This window comes from Leiobunum rupestre, chromosome 2, assembly GCF_980474605.1.
Source record: "Leiobunum rupestre chromosome 2, qqLeiRupe1.1.hap1, whole genome shotgun sequence".
In the NCBI taxonomy this organism is placed as follows: Eukaryota; Metazoa; Arthropoda; class Arachnida; order Opiliones; family Sclerosomatidae; genus Leiobunum; species Leiobunum rupestre.
The window spans coordinates 75801917-75820920 of NC_143385.1; the positions used below are offsets into that span (position 1 = coordinate 75801917).

The 19004-nt window shown below is 36.5% G+C and overlaps 1 protein-coding gene across 3 annotated transcripts in view; it reads right to left on the reverse strand.

The window, feature by feature from the left end:
* LOC149959032 (two pore calcium channel protein 1-like) overlaps positions 1–8044 on the reverse strand; it is a 36037-nt gene extending 27993 nt beyond the window's left edge. The window contains exons 1-3 of one of the 3 annotated variants that reach the window (XM_090166373.1): positions 7891–8044; positions 4537–4718; positions 1786–1962 (exon numbers count right to left, since the gene is read on the reverse strand). In XM_090166373.1, the coding sequence (XP_090022499.1) occupies positions 1786–1962; positions 4537–4718; positions 7891–7945 (414 nt within the window). In that variant the 5' untranslated portion in view covers positions 7946–8044. Of the gene's footprint in view, positions 1–1785; positions 1963–3112; positions 3563–4536; positions 4719–7890 lie in introns of those variants that run through there. The other 2 variants (XM_090166374.1, XM_090166375.1) reach the window with 2 other exon arrangements.
* Positions 8045–19004: the final 10960 nt, after the last annotated feature.

Consider the following 19004-nt stretch of genomic DNA (forward strand, 5'->3'; position numbering starts at 1 on the left):
TTGCCTCTGGGTTGGTTTACCCAACTCCCTTTGTCAGTTTTACAGTTGGATTTGGTTTGGGTTATTTCAAATTCGACCTATCCCAAAATGAATGTAAGCATTTTGCTTGCAGCCATATTGGACTAAACTCGACCCAACCCGTCTGTACTTCAACACCTACAGGACCTAACCCAACAACAAGCTTATCTTAAATAAAGATGTCTTAGCCAAGAAGGAGGCAGAGGCTGGGTTCTTTGGTCCTGAACCTGCCGTTCCTATCCCCTCTAGCATAGTTCGCGGCCTTATCTCTAACTCCATGACTGACCGTCAACTCAAGCTTTGGCTTGAGATGGATGGCCAAAGGCAGGCTAAAGAGTTTATCTCGGGCCCCTCTAGGCAGAGAGCTAAGGAGCTGCTCTCGCTTTCCAAATCTAATATCAGGTTGGTCATTGGCCTACTAACAGGTCACTGTCTCCTTAACAGACATCTTCACCTAATTGGAATCAGCGATGATCCAATCTGTAGGGCATGTCAGGCTGAGGAGGAAATTGCTTTGTAGGTGCGATTACTACGCGGCCCAAAGATTCGAGCATCTTGGTATGCATCAACTGGAAACTTCTGATTTCTATAATATGCCGGCCAAGAGGATTCTCCGTTTTGTGTCGGATATTGGACTTTTTAAGTCTTAGGGTTCGGGTTTTTGCACAATGGACCTCTGGTCAACGTGCGCGAACTAGCATTTCCAAAGCCCTTCACCCCTTCATCAATAATAATAATAAATAAAGAGCATCAAAAATAGCATGGGGAAAACTAATTGAAATCTTTGAAATTCTAAACCTTGATAGAAATTCTGTATTATACTTATGACTTAATGAACGAAGCACGTGGCCACGTAGGGGGGGGGGGGGGGCGCTTGATTTGGAATTATGTTTTCTTCTACAAATTGTTGGTTTTCCAAGGATGATTTTATACCGCGCGGAAACCTTATCTTTATTCTCCTTGGTGTAGCCACAAGGTGCAATTTTTTTAGCTCAACACCAATGAACCGAGGATTTTAGGCTTAGCTTAATTTATTTATTATGGAGAAAAGAACTGAGTTACTTTCCAAGAGTTTGACGTTGATATTTCAGATTTCACAATGTTTTGGAAAAAATTCATTTGCCAATTGAATATTTTCAATTATGGAGGTTGAAACAGCAGGCCTTGGACGCAGTATATCTCTGCCGCTAGCCTTACACACTTGGCCCTATATCCAGTCTCCCTTAAAAATTTCCAAATAATTATACCCCACAGGATATGTTTTATAAAGGATCAGATTTTTTGGTAACCTCAAAAACTTCACTTTCCTCGGAATGCATGGATTTTGCTATGGCTTAAGAACCTCGAGAGGCGCACTTATACAAAATAAAATCACCAAATATGATTCTGCTTCTATACAGAGGGAAATGCTATGACAGATAGTGCATGCGCAGTCATTCTTTTTATCTATAAGAAAATTAACCGCCTGCATGGCCACTTGCGTTGCCCTTTAACGAAGTTGGTGATATTATGGTAGACTGCTGCAACATTGGCATCCCTAGGTTATATAGCTTCCTAATGAGCAATTCCTTTTTGATTTCCATTGGGAAAAGCACATTGAAGGCAAATTTAATATATTAGTTAAAGCTAATATTTCTTTGGAAATCCTTTAAGAAACAGATGACAAATTGTGAGCAGTCTTAAGTCTAGGAGACAAAGACAAGGCTAGACCCCCAGTGGTAGTTTAGATTCCAATACGACAAAAATGACAAAAAAAAGGTTAATTACCCCTTCTGGAGTTACAAATCCAGGAACAGAAGGTTTCTCCATACATGCTAAGAAGAGCAGCATGAGAGAAGCCAAAAGGTCTAAAATGTAAAACCATGTGTTGTGGACGAGCAAGTACGCTGGAAGAGCGTCTTTGCTTCTGGGATGAAAATCAAACTTGTCATTATTTTCACCCTCCTACAAAAATTTAAAACCAATTACTTTTGAAAAAAAAAAATTGTAAATTCTATTGAGAAACTTTTTTGACACAGGGTGAGGAGAAATATGGTGATAATTTTTTGGAGATTAAAAACGATAATGATTTTTTAACACCACATTCTGAAGTTTAATTTTTGTTTATGGTGAATTAAACATAGCAGTGGTTTTTTATTTACTGTACAATCTATAGTCAGTTTAGTCAGCTGCCTCGTTCTACACAGTGTTCTGTTTTCTTAATATGTTGTTATAGTAAAGTAGTCAGTTTATTTTATTAATTGCTTGGTTAATTAATCATACTCTGCTGCGTGCTGCGTGTTGAAGTCAACAGTCCTTACCAAAAAAATAAGTTGTCTAGGATCTTGGTATTAAGTTTGTATTTGAGACAAATACAAACTAAATATTAACTAAGACCTTACTTAAAAACCACTAGAATACTAAAAACTAACTAATTACAAACTTTAAAAAGTATTTTCCTGCCAACTTAATAACAACTTATTACCCCTTTAACTATAGTTAAATAAGTTATTAAAGAGTAAGTTGCAAATAGATTTTCGGAATAGAAACTTAACTACTTTCTCTTTTACTCGTTCATTTAATGATGGGATTTCCGAAAATGTAAATCACTTGATGAAATACCGTCGTTAAGTTTATTTAATATTAAAATTAAATTTATGTGCTGCGCCCTGTTGCGGCTTTTATTTAGAACGATAATTTAATCGCGTTTAGTTTGTGTCGTCATGGACTAAGGTTCTGTCTGTAATTTTCCCCATCTGGTAGATTACATAGTCCCCACTCTCCTACCAAGATCATTCTTGTAATATCCTTGCTAGATAATCTGGCGGTGCCAACTTAGTGCGCACTCTAAAGGATAAGCATGAGCGCTTGTTTTTAAAAACGTGTAAGCACCCACATACAAAATTCAGTAGTAGAATCCCATAATTCTATAGGAGATTTTTCGGATTTGACCACAGAATCGCATAGCATCTACATTTTGTATCCAAGCCTAAACTCTATGTTAGGGATAGCAGCCAATGATAAATAACGTGTAGTCAATGACGTCAATCACCACAGCCTTTTATTCATTCATTGATCGTGCCATAAAAATTTGCTCAAATGACATTTCCCTAACTCAAGAAATAGAATTCATCAAAGCAGTAGCCGTCAACCGTGGTTTCGATCCTAGAATTCTCAATAGAGGCTTGGACCGCATCACTAATAGAAATTCAATCGAGAAAAATACCAATATGAAAAAGGAATTAAAATCTAATGTCTTCGCAGTGTTACCATACATTCATAACATTTCCAACCCCATTGGCAACGAATTCAGAAAATTTGATATCAAACCCATTTTCAAACCTGTCAACAAAATTAAAAATAATCTTAAACCACTTAAAGATAAAATCGATATATTAGACAACTTTGGAATTTATGAAATCACATGTAATTGTAACAACATTTATATAGGCCAAACAAAACGTAACCTTAAAAAACGCATAAACGACCACAGAGGGTACATCCGTAACAACAAGACCTTGATATCACCCCTAGCCGAACATATTGCCAACTCTGATCAAAATCACGAAATATTATTCGATAAAGTCAAAATTATTAGTAAAATAGACCATAATATAAAACTCGACATAAGAGAATCCTTAGAGATCATAAAAAAGCGAACCTCCAACCCTGAAACAATATTAAACAGAGACAATGGACCAGGAAATACTATAGCGGAAACCTGGTTTAAAAATTGTAACCTACGTTAAATGAGAAGCTCTTAAGAGCTCGCTTCTTCTCCTGTTTACTACTTGTGTTCTTCATTATATTTTATTTTTTTCCACAATTTTTATAATTATATTTTGTTTCAATTTGTTTACCTTTTTTATTCCAATTGTTTAACTGTAGCACTTGATGTTGTATAAGATAATAAATTCCCCCCCCCCCTTTCCCCTCCTCCCCAGTGACTAAAGGTTTCCTCAGCATTTGTGAAAAACGTTTGAATTTAGACCTGATGATGCCCCCGAATGGGCTGGCGAAACTAGTCGTTTTCTTTTAGAATTAAATACAGTTTTATTATACATACAGTGGTTTTTATTTCTCTTTAATCGTAATTATTGTATAAGTGCCGCTACAGCTCTTATTATTAATGTGCATACAAACTAAATACAAACTGAAATCCAACTTATTTTTTGGTAAGGGCGTGCACCGACGTCGTCGTCAGGTGTTAAACTAAATTAAAAAAAAAGAAAAAGAAAAAAACAAAACCTAGAAATAAACAAAGAGGGGCCGAACTCGTTAGTCTTAAAAAATATTTAAAATGTATAGAACCATGTATCACATGATACCGTGGACACTAATTAAAGTCAAATTTAATTTCTAATTTTTCCACGTATAATATGAAGAAGGCAAAAACGCACATAAATTATTCAAACTATAGAATTGTTCAAATTTTAAAACGCAAATAATCCAAGTCAATATTTATATCATAAGTTTATATTTTGATTCTTTATGTGTATTGCTTTAGTGAATTGTAATACCAAAAATAAAAACTCATACTTCCAAGAAAATTGCAGCTTCGTTGTAATTCAATTCCCATGTTTGAAAAAAATTTAAATTGTCATCATTTACACCATCAATTGGAGAGCCAAGTTCATTTTCAACATTTTCACCACAAGCACTACTCAAATGTGCCGGTAATTCCAATACAGACTGAAAATTTGATTTGCCAGTAATAGTTCCTATAATAAAGATAGGCAATATGGTTTAAGTGATATTTTTCAAGTTAGTCCCTTACCAAAAAATAAGTTGGCTAAAAACCACTTACGACAACTTGTATTTCAACTTGGTTTTCAGTTTGTATTTGGGACACATGCCTACTTAAAAATAACTTAAATCCTTTTTATTAATCAACTTATTTCCAACTAAACCAGAATCAACATTTACATTTAACTACTTAAAAGCAACTTAAATCCTACTAGGGAAACATCTAAAAACCAACTTAAAATATTGTAATTTCCTGACTACTAAAAACCAACTAATTAATTATTATTTTGCTACCAACTGAATAACAACTTATTACCCCTTTAATAGTACCTTGAAATATGCTGACAACTTGAGCCTACTTAATACCAACTCAATAACAACTAATAATGTGTATACAAACTAAATACAAACTGAAATCCAACTTATTTTTGGGTAAGGGGTATTACCTAAATTTCCATTTTCTCCTAACTGCATTAACTGGATCCATCAACCTTTTAAAGAGTCATAGATCCCATACCAAAAAATAAGTTGGATTTTAGTTTATATACACAATAGGCGGTTTTTTTTCGCCTGTCCCAGGACAAAAAGTGTAAACTTTTTACCCTAAAACGTTTTATTCGCCTGTTCTCGGGGTAAGATTTAGCCTGTCCCAAATTTTGTTCGCTTGTTCCAGAGCTCATACGTTACACTTTTTACTTATCCTCGAAAGGAGGTGTAGAGGGAGTAATCTAGCTTATATAGAACATTCGTCTGCTTAAATTTCGTTTCACGAAAACATAACGGGTTTTGAACATCTTCACATGTGGCAAGCTTTTAATAACGAATATCCAATTGTTAAATGCTATTTAATGACTTTAAAAGTTGGTTGATGACTTAGACCTAAGGTGGTGTCTTGGGTATTAGCTTAGCTGATTATTATTATTATTAAATAAATAAGAAAAATGAGTCCTATATTGATGATCTCACCACCAGTCTCCATCTTAATAACAAAAGAAATATATAACCTTTAACCTCTAACTACTCCCTTCTTACTCCAACTCGTTTTTTTCGTCAAGATAGAATTGGAGTAAAATGACGTCATAGGGCTACACTTTTGAAATTGCTCAAAAAACCACCTATTATTAGTTAATATTAACTTGGTGTTAAGTAGGCTCAAGTTGTCAGCATATTTCAAGTTACTAGTTAAAGGGGTAATAAGTTGTTATTCAGTTGGTAGGAAAATACTTCTTTTTTAAGTTTGAAAGTACAAACGAATTGTTCGGAATTGGTATACAGTTCTGAAAATTGGTATACACGTGCCTTGAACTATACTCTCGACTACCCAATTTTTATTTTTCAATGAAACCTACTGGATAAAATTTTATAACCAACTTGTTGCCTTGGACGCGCGCATCTTCGTTTATAAGTGATTTTTAAAGTCAAATTCTAAGTGGCACCACATCTCCGCAACTTTAGGAATAAAAAATGGTGTAGCTCGGGTGGTAAAGTTGTGGATTTTTTTATGGTGATACGTGTCACAGTGCTACTTAAAACTTGATATGGAACCACATCGAGATATTTTTTTTACATGACGTTTTTTACCATTTTTCTTTTTTCTCCATAGGGAAAAATGTTAAATCGCGTGTAGCTCAGGTGGTAAAGGTGGTAAAGTTATGAAATTTTTTATGGTGAGAAGTTTTACAGTGCTACTTAAAACTTGATATGGAACCACAGCGAGATATTTTTTTTACTTGACGTTTTTTACAATTTTTCTTTTTTCTCCGAACACATTTTAGTTGGTATTAAGTTGGTTTTAAGTTGTTAGCATTTTTCAATAAACTAGTTAGGGGTAATAAGTGGATATTAAGTTGGCAGTATGGTTTTAGTTGGTAATAAGTTGTTTTTATGTATGGTTTTAGTTAGTATTTATTTGGTATTTGTCCCAAATACAAACTTAAAACCAAGTTCCTAGACCACTTAATTTTTGAACTGCCTGAGAGAATATTTCTACAACAGCAGTCTTACTCCTCCGAAGTGGAAAGTGACAAGTCTCCCAGACTAAGACTTTTAAAATTTAGAAGACTTGTATCCCTTACCAAAAAATAAGTTGGCTAAAAACCACTTAAAACAACCATTATCTCAATTTGGTTTTAAGTTTGTATTTGGAACAAATGTATACTTAAAAATAACTTAAATCATCTTTAATAACCAACTTATTTCCAACTAGACCAGAATCAACCCTTTACATTTAACTACTTTAAACCAACTTAAAAATAATGTAATTTTCTGACTACTAAAAACCAACTAATTTCAAACTTAAAGAAAAAAGTATTTTCCTACCAACGGAATAACAACTCATTACTCCTTTAACTAGTAACTTGAAATATGCTGGCAACTTGAGCCTACTTAACACCAATTAGTTAATATTAACTAATAATGTGTATACCAACTAAATACAAACTAAATACCAATTTTTTGGTATGGGTAAAGTAATGAAAATTAAGTTTAAGATCTTGTAGTAGATATATTCAACTTTTAGAACATTTGATTTTCTTGATTTCACATATTATTATACAATATAAACCATTACTTGCCATATATACCAGTGGTATGCACAATATTTGAAGAAAAGTGGTATTGTTAGACAACTGGGTTACAGATTCATGTTTTAATAGGCCGGAAGGTATGCCTGAGTCACATAATGGAAGTAGGAGGAACTACCCAAAATTTAACACAATTTTTTAAATGATTCTGTAAACCTTTAAGAGGAGAAACATGTGGATCTGGTTAGAGTAGAGCCCATCAGTGGTTGGATATTGTATGTATATTGGAAGGCGTTTGACCATAAGTGGGGGGGATTTTGTATAGAGGAAATGTGTCCTAAAATCAAAAAAATCGATTGCCAAGTAACAGGAGTGACTAATAAACCTTAAGCTGTGTTATTGCATGAGTTAAGTTAATCTTAAATTTTTATTTGGAAGACTCAAGATATTTTTCTATACCATACGCCATTCTTTCACCAATTAAAGCCTAACCAACTCCATGAAAACCCATTTTGAACTTTTGAAGGCATGGACTGACAAGGGGGCGTGAACTATTTACTAAACATTCAGCGCTAAATTCTACCAATTTTCTGACCAAATATCGTTAAAGACAGTGCGTACACACCTTCGCCATTTGTCATCTTTGTATATGAGGAAGTTGGAACATCTTCATTATACATTTCACCAAAAATATATTTCCGAAAAAACCTGTCACACTTTATTGTAACAGTAACTTGCTTGGTTTTTCCTTTTAGTTTTTTTCTTTTTTGAATGAAGAACCTGTGGTGCCACCCTACACACGGCCAACTTCGATCACGCGTACCGCGCTTTAGCGGCCCAGCCAATCATCTCGCATCTAATGGTAATTTGCGTGTATGAATAATCCCGATAGGGGCGCTACATAGACCAAAAACCTACTATCACCATAGGCGGGGAATACAAGCGAAATCGCGGAAAAATGTTTTTTCTTCGGTTTTCCACTTTCCTATTTAGAAAAAACAAGGTATAGTTAGTTAAACTATTTTTTCGCAATATATTTATGTATAATTCATAATTAAAATAAAATATTACCTTATAAATATTAAATGAAGAAAAAGAGACAAGTTTTTTACGCGAAGGCGCCATATTAGAATACATAGTTTGGAAGGCTGTAGAGGTGTTTAGAGCGTTTTGACGCGTAAATAATGTCTCTTAAAATTTATAAATCTTTAATAATAACAAATCTTTAATAATAGTATACAGGGTGTCTCAATTTGTTCGATCAGGCCATTTTTTTCAAAATGTATTTATGCTAGGGTTCTGAAATTTTCAGGGTTTGTTTGTTAGGTATGGAAGGCTTTGGTTACTAAATTTCAGAAAAATCGAACGATTTTGTGCCGTTTTGGAAAATTTTTCACCGGTAGGTGTCACGCAAAATGTTTCAATAGAAAAGTTGTAGGGCATAGTCGAAAGTGTAAAAATAATTTTGGTTAGGTTGAAGAAGACCTATTTTTCACTGAGTTTGGAGGTCGGGGGAAAAAACAAGTTGTACTAGCAGGCAATAGCCTTTAACGAATTGTAGGTAACATGCATTTCAGTTATAAGATTTCGAAAAATAAACAAATAATAATTAGCCCAAGTGACAAATGTTTTTTGATGACTTCTACAAAAGGTTTTCAAAAATGCCACCTTCTGATGCAATGCACAAATATGCACGATGTTGCATATTGCGAAATGCTCCACGAACCATTTCTGGAGTCACTCGGCGACATGCTTCGATGATTCTTTGTCGTAAATCTTCAACGCTCGTCACAGGTGTTTGGTATACGTAGTCCTTTACGAATCCCCAAAGAAAAAAGTCGAGTGGTGTTAGATCAGGGGATCTTGCAGGCCAACGAACAGGACCAGTTCTTCCGATCCATCTTCCAGGAAACTCGTCGTTTAGATATGCAACCACGTCACGATATTGGTGAGGTGGCGCCCCATCTTGCTGGAACCAGATGCGTCTGTACTCGGCCAGAGGAATGTTGTCCAACACGTTGGATATTTCATTTTGAAGGAACTCCAAGTAGTTTTGACCATTCAGACAATTTGGCCCGAAGAACGGGCCAATAATTCTGTCACCTAACAGACCAGCCCACACATTTAAGCGAAACTGCACTTGGTGGCGGTGAGGAAATCCCCAGTGTGGATTCTCGTAGTACCACATATTTTGGTTTTGACGGTTGAAAGGCCCATCTCTTCCGAATGAACATTCGTCGGACATCAGTAGTTGATCGTGAAATTCCTGGTGTGCGTCAGCCATGAGGCAAAACCAATTGCAGAAGTCGAGTCAGCGCTGTCTATCACCGTAATGCAGTCCTTGGTGAAGTGTCGCTCGATAAGGATGAAAATGGTGTCTTTTGAGTGTTCTCCAAACGTAGTTTCGATCCAACCCTAAGTCAAAGCTGGCAGTCCTGACGCTCGCTCGAGGATAGGCGATGAAGTACGTAAGTATGGTGTTTTCCATGTCGATGTCCTGGAGACCACGACCACGAAACCTCGGATTGATATTACCCCAGTTGTTGAAGTCGCGGACCCACTCTAAGACCCGTCGTATGACCTGGTCTGCAATTGGGAAATCTTCGTCTAAATAACTGACTTACTAGAGTAGCATTACGACGACCTTCTCCGTAAAATAATTCTAGCATATGAGCGCGCTGATCTCGAGTGTAAAGAGGCATACTGGACAACAATCGGCCAAGCTGAGAAAATGTTTTAACTTTGAAATGTAAACGCTTTAAATACTACTCGGACAATTGATATTTCACGTTAAAAAACAACAAAAGAAAAATAAGCGTAGTTTTTGGTCTACAAATCTTTGTTTGGTGATTTTACTCGTAACCACGTCGAAATGGAAGACGCGGTCTTTGTCTACTTTGTCTAATTAGGTGTTGAACGTAATAATGTTCTTTAACAATAACTTTTTGCAGATCTGATTATTAACTACATAGCTACAGGGTTCCGCGGAACACCGTTTGGGAACCGCAGGTATAGAGTACGAATAAGGCGTGTAACCCTTCAGGTTCATTTTCCCCCGTATACTTATTTTTTTTACTTTTTCTGTGTTTATTTACTTTTGTTATTACGTTTTCCCCGCACTCTTGACCCTCTAAATTTACAGTTTTTGTTAAGTATTCGTAAAGCCCCATACGTCAAATTTCTTAGAATTCCGAGCTCTATTTAATGGAACTAATCCCCGTGTTAAATATAAATTTAATTTGATGATAAATTAAAAACTTAAATAACTTTTGAACCATACATACAAATTAATTATTGTTTATACGCCTTATAGAACTCGATCAAACCCCACGATAAAATATAAAATTAAGATAATTAATTAAACCATTCTCTCAATATAAATTATAAACTAAATCCCTGCCTTCGGCAACGTTAATATTAATCCCTCGCTTATGAAAGTGTTTTTCTCTCGGTCACAAGACCGTGTTGCAATACATTCAGCAAACTTTCCCAGCCCAGATTTTCCCTAAAACTTTCCGAACTAAACCAGTAAAGCTCCCTCAGCTTACAGCGATCCCATGAAATCATTTCAAGTCCACAGGCTTCATATTAACTACCAGGTAGCGATAACCCAACAAAAGCGCTCGTTTTCCAAGGCCGTCGCCACAGGGTCAAGAGGGTGCCCGGACGTTTCCGCTTGGAGACAGAAAATCGGGAATCTCGAGACTCTCTGGCATTTCCCAAGCGATCTTTTGTAAATCGGACAACGTCACCACCGCATGACTAGACACGCGTCTTAAATACACCAATGACCTAAGTAAAATGGGAGGTCACCAGTTGCTTTTTGTTTCAACCCCGCCCCCCAATAATCGGAACAAAACCAAGAGACAAAGCCCCAGAACGGACAGGACGGTAGAGAACTGGAGAGAACTCTGCTTTTGGCAGAACTCGACAGAACTCAACTTTTACCAGGAAGGAAGTCCACCTGCATTATCCGGAGAAACCATGTCGAAATAAATATAAAATAATGTGCGATGAAGTCGCGCTTAAATATTAATTAACCCTCAATGCAAACCACATGATCGGAACAACCCTCCATGATTGCCTAGATAACCCACAGCCAGGACATTCCGACCGGAAGAGTATAAGCCGAGCAGTAATGAATCCGGGAAGCGTAATGCCCTCAGCACCCTCGAATCACCTGTTGATCACCCAAAATCTAGACGTACCGAGGGAAGAAAACCAGATGACCGAGACCGATTCCCTAGCCTAGCCGGACATTTCAGACTGAAACCTGAAGTACCTACGCCCCCGTCAGCTTGTGAAGTAAAAGAATATAGGAATAAACCCTCAATCCGGCCGCCAAACCGTAGACGAGTAAATAAAGAGAATTAAAGAAAAGTGTGAATAAAGGAACGCGTAAACAAGCAGCCCCCAAAGACGTCCCGTTCTGTGAAGTGCGTGTGTCGGGCATCTTACGTAAACCGAGGAACGAGAAAACCCGTAAACGGAGAGACGACAACGTAGCGGAGGACACCGAAATAGAATGATGAGTAGAATTTCCATCATACCCCCCCCCCCCCCCCCCACAATGTAGAGTACCCAGGGTCGAAATACGAAGTAGCCAGTGAAAGTAGAGAAACAGTTTTAGAAGAAAGTTTAACCCCACGCTATTGTTCGAGAAAAAGGTTTAAAGCAAGCCCCCTCGAGGTTGAGAGTTTATTTTGCTTCGTGTATTTATACAGTTCGGAATATATTTTTTAGTTCGCATTGTACCCTTGTTGTAGCCATTTTTGTTTAGTTTTATTGTGAGTTAACATTGCTATTGTGTAATTATCGAATATCTAATTGTAGTAGTTTAATTGTAGTGTTTATTATTTAGTGTAAGTGTATATTAATTTCTGTCCCCTCCGTCCTTCGAGCCCAAGATGCCTGAGAGTAGGGATATAGGAACCGATCCCATAGAAAATAGTAAGAGATAGTTTCATTAACAAATTTATGGTCAAAGAGTGAATATTTTCCTGTTTTATTTGTCCCTCTTATGTTGGAAAAAGCTAAAGGAATCATAGTAGAGATGGCCTAACCATCACTAGAAGCAAACTAAAATTATCCCCTCAATCCCCCCCCCCGCAATTTTGTTAATTTGTTTTGTATTTTAGTGTTATTTATAAATTTGAGTGTTAAATAAAGATTTTGTGATTGATTAACGACAAAGGGTTTGCATTCTGAATTCGAATCTCCCCCTCTTTTTTATTTTTTTCTTTCCCCTGTATGTAATCCCCTCTCTCAGATTTAATTCACTCCACGATAAGGCCACGACTCGCATTTTGTCGCCATCTTCCCCCCGCCTTGGTGAATTAATATCTTTGAGCAAGGGCTAGGAATATTTCTGTAAACAATCAATACTCACGATTCAGTAAATTTCCTTAAAAACCTTACAGGCGTGTCGAGCGAAAGAAGAAGTTTCGTCGTGTTGGGTCCGTAATGGAGTTGATTCGTTTAACGATTCTGGTAGTGTGGTTCCCAAAGATCAAAGAGGGATCTACCCAGACACCGAGGTCGCGTATTGGCAAAAGCGACATAAGACCCAAAAGTGTGTCAGTATGGTATAATATTTAATGGGAGCTTGTCGCGAAGTAGAAAGAGGGAGTGGGAGAGGGGGGTTGAAAATACGTCATCAAAAATTTAAAATTTTCTCTACTCCAGCGTCGCTGAGTGAGGCGTTTTAGAACGTATGTCTACGGGCGAGTAAATCAAAGAGATAAAATCGCGCCAGACCATAGACTAAATATAGTTATGTAGTCTATTGTGAGACTAGCTCTCAGTAAATTTTTTAACGGGCGCAAATGTAGAGTTGACACACTTTTGGGTCTTATGTCACTTTTGGTATGAGCGATCTTCGGGTGATGCAACAGGGGATGCCAATTTAGAGTCATCTGCATATGTGGTCTGTGTATTGACGCTACATCTTGAGATAAGGGCTACCTTGAAAGTGAACAATTGATTACCCAGGTGGATGAGGATAAGCATGCAGTGTAGATTTTGTAATATGTTATTATTTAGTAAATAAAGTGTTTTTCTTGAAGTTAGCAATCGCTATAGCTACTTAGTTGATCACCACCAGACATCACAATTTGTAGTAATTGAAGAGGCAGTAATTTAATTTCAAATTACCATTCACAGTCCGCTAAATCTGCTGTACGGTATACTTCGACAAGAACTACCCAAATTTTTGTGAATTGCTTAGCGAAATCTTCTGTGAAGGATTAAGCTCACTCTTGGAAGGCCATTTCCTAATTCTGTAGGAAAAGGGGCTCCTATAGACCATTCACGCTAAAAGTCAATACACTGCGCTCCTAGCGGCAAGAGCATATAATTCATTAATCGACCATCGATGATCCAACGTCGTTCTTCAAAAGGCATTTCCATAAAACGACCTTGCATTAATTAATCCAAGAAATGACTTGACCGTATTTCTTATTATTTTTCTCCCACTACAATGTTTCCCATCTCTCCCACTATAAAGAGAGCTAGTGAATTCGTCCATACATGCTTGATTGTACTATCTGAAGAACAAGTTGAACAATCGTTCTGAATTTATGGAAGGCCTATTCCCTTTAAGCCGTTTTAGTCAATATAACACCAGGATATTGACGAATGAAAGCTATCACTGCATCCTCTTTTAGTTGCCGTTGAGAACTAGAAAGGTGGTGTATTAGCAGACGCTATTGTTATTTGGCCGACAGTTACTTCGTAGGCAATTCCACGTATTAGAGGTTTATGATTGATGAAATAGAAGCAACAAAAGGTTTATATTTGCAATTATTATAATTTTACATTATTTTGTAACACAGAGCAATTACAACTCCAAGATTTAGACATTTTGGACAAATTCGATAATAGCATACAATTGGCACTTCAATAAAACAACTTCAAGGAAATTGCCAAGAAGTAACATTTCCGAGAGCCAGGACCTGCATGTCTCTGTTTATAATTTATATAGTGCTTGTTCAAACAATGGTAACTTTTCACCTGTAAATAGAACGTCGTGTTTTTTCTAAGCCTTAATTAATACGCCGAAAAAGCTACCTGGCTAAAAGGAAACACTTTTATGCAAACCGTACAAGTGAAAAGATTTCATTATTTTAACAAGCACTATATAAACCGTACCTTGCAGGTCCTGAGTCTTGACTATCGGAAATGTTACTTTTAAGCAATTTCTTTGAAGTTGTTTTATTGAAGCGTCTATTAGGAGCAACCTTGAAAGAGCGTGGATCCGCCGCATTACTTAAACTCGTTTCGGTTGCCAATCCATGATTAACTTTTAACTTTCATTTTTATCTGTTTTCAACGAATAAACATGTATAATTTCTGTCTTGAGGCAAGGCATGGTGCGTGTTAGCAAACAATTTTTCGCTTTAGGATGAGAGGCGATAGTAAATTTGACTAATAATCTAACAATTTATGTATTGTTCCCTCAATATTGCGAACAAACGGATAAAATATTAATTTGGTTTTTCAGTTTACATAGAGCTACGAGGAAGCCATCGATTTGCCATTTTAAAAGAAAATATATCTGCTAAACAAAAAGTCTAATACCACCCTCGGAATCGGGGTTTTTTACACCTCCCGCCATCTGTGTTAATTTTATTTTATAATAAAGATTTCGAAATCGTGTATAGTTGCTTCATTCCAACACAGATGGCGTGAGCTGTAAATACCCTGATTCTAAGGGCGGGGCATCGGCTGCTCTTAGCCCACAGTTCAAATCAAAATTGCCACCCGATCAACGCGCGTATTAGAAAGCAAAATGATATTTTAGAAAATAGGTTGTAATTCTGAACGATATTAATACTTTTCACGAATTTTGTCATCAGTGAATTATAAATATGACTTGAAATAAGTTTCAAGGTTTATTTAAAAGCTAGTTTCATAACTTTTCATCCATTGGTTCGTTCAGAATTATTCTTTAAAGTAGACGAAAATTTGAAGGCGGTGAATCTTTCCCAGTCTTAAGCCTCGGTTTAATCTACTGTGTATTTTGAAACGGAAAAACCCGATTACTATCGTTAAATCTTGGTTAAATGATGGCGAACGCTCCTTGTAATAAGAAACAAATAACGAAATACGTTCTAAGCTTATTTAACGCCAAAAATTCCACGTATTTCGTTATTTGTTTCGTATTAAAAATATCATATTATTAATCCAAGATTTAACGATAGTAATCGGGTTTTTCCGTTTCAAAATACGCAGTAGATTAAACCGAGGCTTAAGACTGGGAAAGATTCACCGCCTTCAAATTTTCGTCTACTACTCTACTTTAAAGAATAATTCTGAACGAACCAATGGATTAAAAGTTATGAAACTAGCTTTTAAATAAACCTTGAAACTTATTTCAAATTATATTTATAATTCACTGCTGACCAAATTCGCGAAAAGTATTAATATCGTTCCGAATTACAACCTACTTTCTAAAATCTCATTTTGCTTTCCAATACGCCCGTTGACAACGCAAACTTTACCTAGACGAGCAGATTATCTACATGGCGTGTTAAAAATATTATTTTTGAATGTTATAAAGCAATAAACGATTTTTCAAGACCATTTTATATTACATTTAGGTTCATATAAACGGGAAAATTTGTATGTTGAATATTTTTTATATCATTTGGTAGGTTGATTCGCTCGCGTTCTACATGTCGAAAAGTCTCATCGGTGTCGTGTTTTCTTTTCAAAGCATTGATACTGGTCTTTTGGATTTATTCAATATGAACTTAAATTGAAGTGACCCATTATTCCGACTTTCCCACCATTTTGTCTCACACAACCTTCACATTAGCTTCGTTTCCAAGCGATTTATTTCAAAAATAACAAGAGTTAGCTGGGTGGTAATTTTTAAACGCGGTTACATGAAGAGCGGCGGATGCGTTTTAAGTCAACGAAGGCGCAAAGTTGTAAGACGCGTTTCGGGTACAACGTTAAAACCGCGAATACGACACCACGATTGCTCGTATGTAAAATGATCATAGAACATATTTTGTGGGAAATAGCCGGACCCTAATTTTCATAATTGGGTTTATAGCCGTACATACAATATTAACGTAGATATTCGCGATAAACCATTACTGTGCACCGGTTTCCCCCATTACCATTGCTCGTAAAACAAATATTTCTAACAGTAACCCGTGAAAAGATGTTTTTGTTTGAGTAATTACTCCTAAAATATTTAATTACGGAATTTTTAACCATTCTTCATTTTTTATTTAAAAAAACTAGCTATCTATAATTTGAAAGAAACGCGTTTTCTAGTGCGTTCTTAGCGATTGGAAATTATGGTAAAAAGAAAACTATTTCTAACACTAGCCTGTGAAAAGATTTGATTACGCATTTTTGAGCCATTCTTCAACTTTAATTAAACATAAGTTACTTTAAAGATTAAAAAAAAACGCATTAGCGTCGAGCTAAAGTCGGCCATTTAATTTTAGGCACCGATGGCGTAACTTTCGTTGCCAGCAGAACGAAAAGCATGGGCCAAAGGCAGGTTTTTTTAAAAGTTCTAATCGGACCCCACGACCAAATTTCAAAAATTTGTTCTAGTTTGTTATCCGATTTCTATGGTTATACTCTAGTCCCCAGGGCTCTGTTCAATTTTTTTTATATTATTTTTTTTTCTTTTTCTTCTCTCACTCATATGAGCTCATTGTGGTACATTTATTCTGGAACCACACTACTTTTGTATCTAATCCGAAGTCTGTATACAAGGCGGCAACGACTTCACAGATGTTTATTGTTCAAATAAATAATTAAAAATAAATAAATAAACACTCAACACAGCTCCTATTTGTGGAAGCACATGCTAGTCCAACGGATAAAAACCATATTCGAAACTTTGTTTTAGACTTTGGTAACCTACTGATAAACAACGAAAAAGAAAACCGTAATGTATATAATGACTTCAATATGAAAAGAGTAACCATAATTCTTGACTAAATTTATATTCGTATATATAATTTTTTTTTATTATTATTACCAGAAAACGTGTAGACGGAACTTGTAGAAGGTGCAGGCTGAACACACAAAGGGTTCCCGTTCCCTCGCCCAAAACTTTCGTCCTATTAGTGTATTAAACCAGGTACCTAAATTACAGGAATACCTTGTCTTTGATCAGCTTAGCCTTTTTCTTCACTCCACCAACTTCTTTGCTAATGCTCAACATGGTTTTCTCCCGAAGCGCTCCTGCCTATCTAATCTCATTTCCGCTACTAATCACTGGTCAATTTGGCTTGATCAGGGCTTTAGCGTTGATGTGATTTTTCTCGACTTCGCTAAAGCCTTTGATTCCCTCCCCCACGCTGCCATCCTCTCTGCTCTGCGTGATGCTGGAGTTTGTGGCGATGCGCTTGCTTGGATCACAAACTATCTATCCAACCGCCGACAACGCGTTGTGATTCATGGTGAGGAGTCAGATTGGTCGGCTATTCACTCGGGGGTTCCCCAGGGCTCAATTCTTGGACCCCTGCTTTTTAATGTACTAATAAACTCTCTCCCTCAAGCTGTTCGCGAGGTTTTCGTTGCCCTTTTCGCTGACGACACTAAATTGTATATGTGTATTAAAACTTCCGCTGATTGCCTCAAACTGCAATCAGATCTTGATGCTGTTGTCTCTTGGGCTACCTCCAAGGGTCTCTCCTTCAATACTGACAAATGCTCCGTTTTACACCTTGGTAAATCTAACCCAAATATTGTCTACAGCATTAATGGTGCCCCAATTAAAACCACGCTCTCAGAGCGTGATCTTGGTGTAATGGTTGATCCCTCGTTGCGTTTTTCTAATCAAGTTAACAAAGTGTCTAAAAAAATTCGTTCTACCACTGGTGTAATCCGTCGTAACCTACTCTTTCGCTCCCCCAAAACTATCCAGACTCTCTATAACTCCCTGGTACTTCCCCACTTGGATTTCTGCTCCCCAGTCTGGTAACCCCACCTTCAATCAGACATACTTGCCCTCCAGAAAGCCCAAAATTATTTTACTAAACTCTCCCACAAAATTCCTCGTCTCCCTGCCACCACTCGCCTGCGTTTGCTTCGTATCGACCCTGTTCACTTGCGTCATCGTATTAACAATCTGCTTGCTCCACGACTTTTTCTACAACAACTTATTGCTAAACTTTTCTGATTTCTTTTCCGTTAACCTCACTCGTACCCGCGGTCACACCCTAAAGCTAGCCAAGCCTAGAGTCTCTTCCTCTCAACGACAAAATCATTTTTCTTGTGGGGTCATAAATGATTGGAACTCTTTACCCAATGATATCGTATCAATACCTAATAGACACACATTTCGCCGCCAAGTCTCTGACCATTTACGTAAAATATTCACCCCCTAAATTTGTTATATGAATTTTAATTTAGTCTATACAATTTGCTCCTATAATCTCTAATATTAAATGTGTTTTCCTATGTTTTTCATTACATTTTGTCCTTAGTCAATGCTTCATAATTGAAATGTTTATAACTTTTTTTAAACTATTTCCATAAAAGTTCTCCCCTAAATTTGTTATATGGTTTAAATTTAGTCTATTTTCTCTTTATACTAGCTTATTCTTAATCGCACAATTTACCATTACTATTTAATTGTTATATTCATTGCTTCTCATTTGAATTAATTATAACTTTTTTTTTTCTCGTTATTGTTTTTTTTTTGTTCTACCTTTACTCTGTAATCTGTTTTTGATGCTCAACAAGAAGCCCTACTGGTGGCTT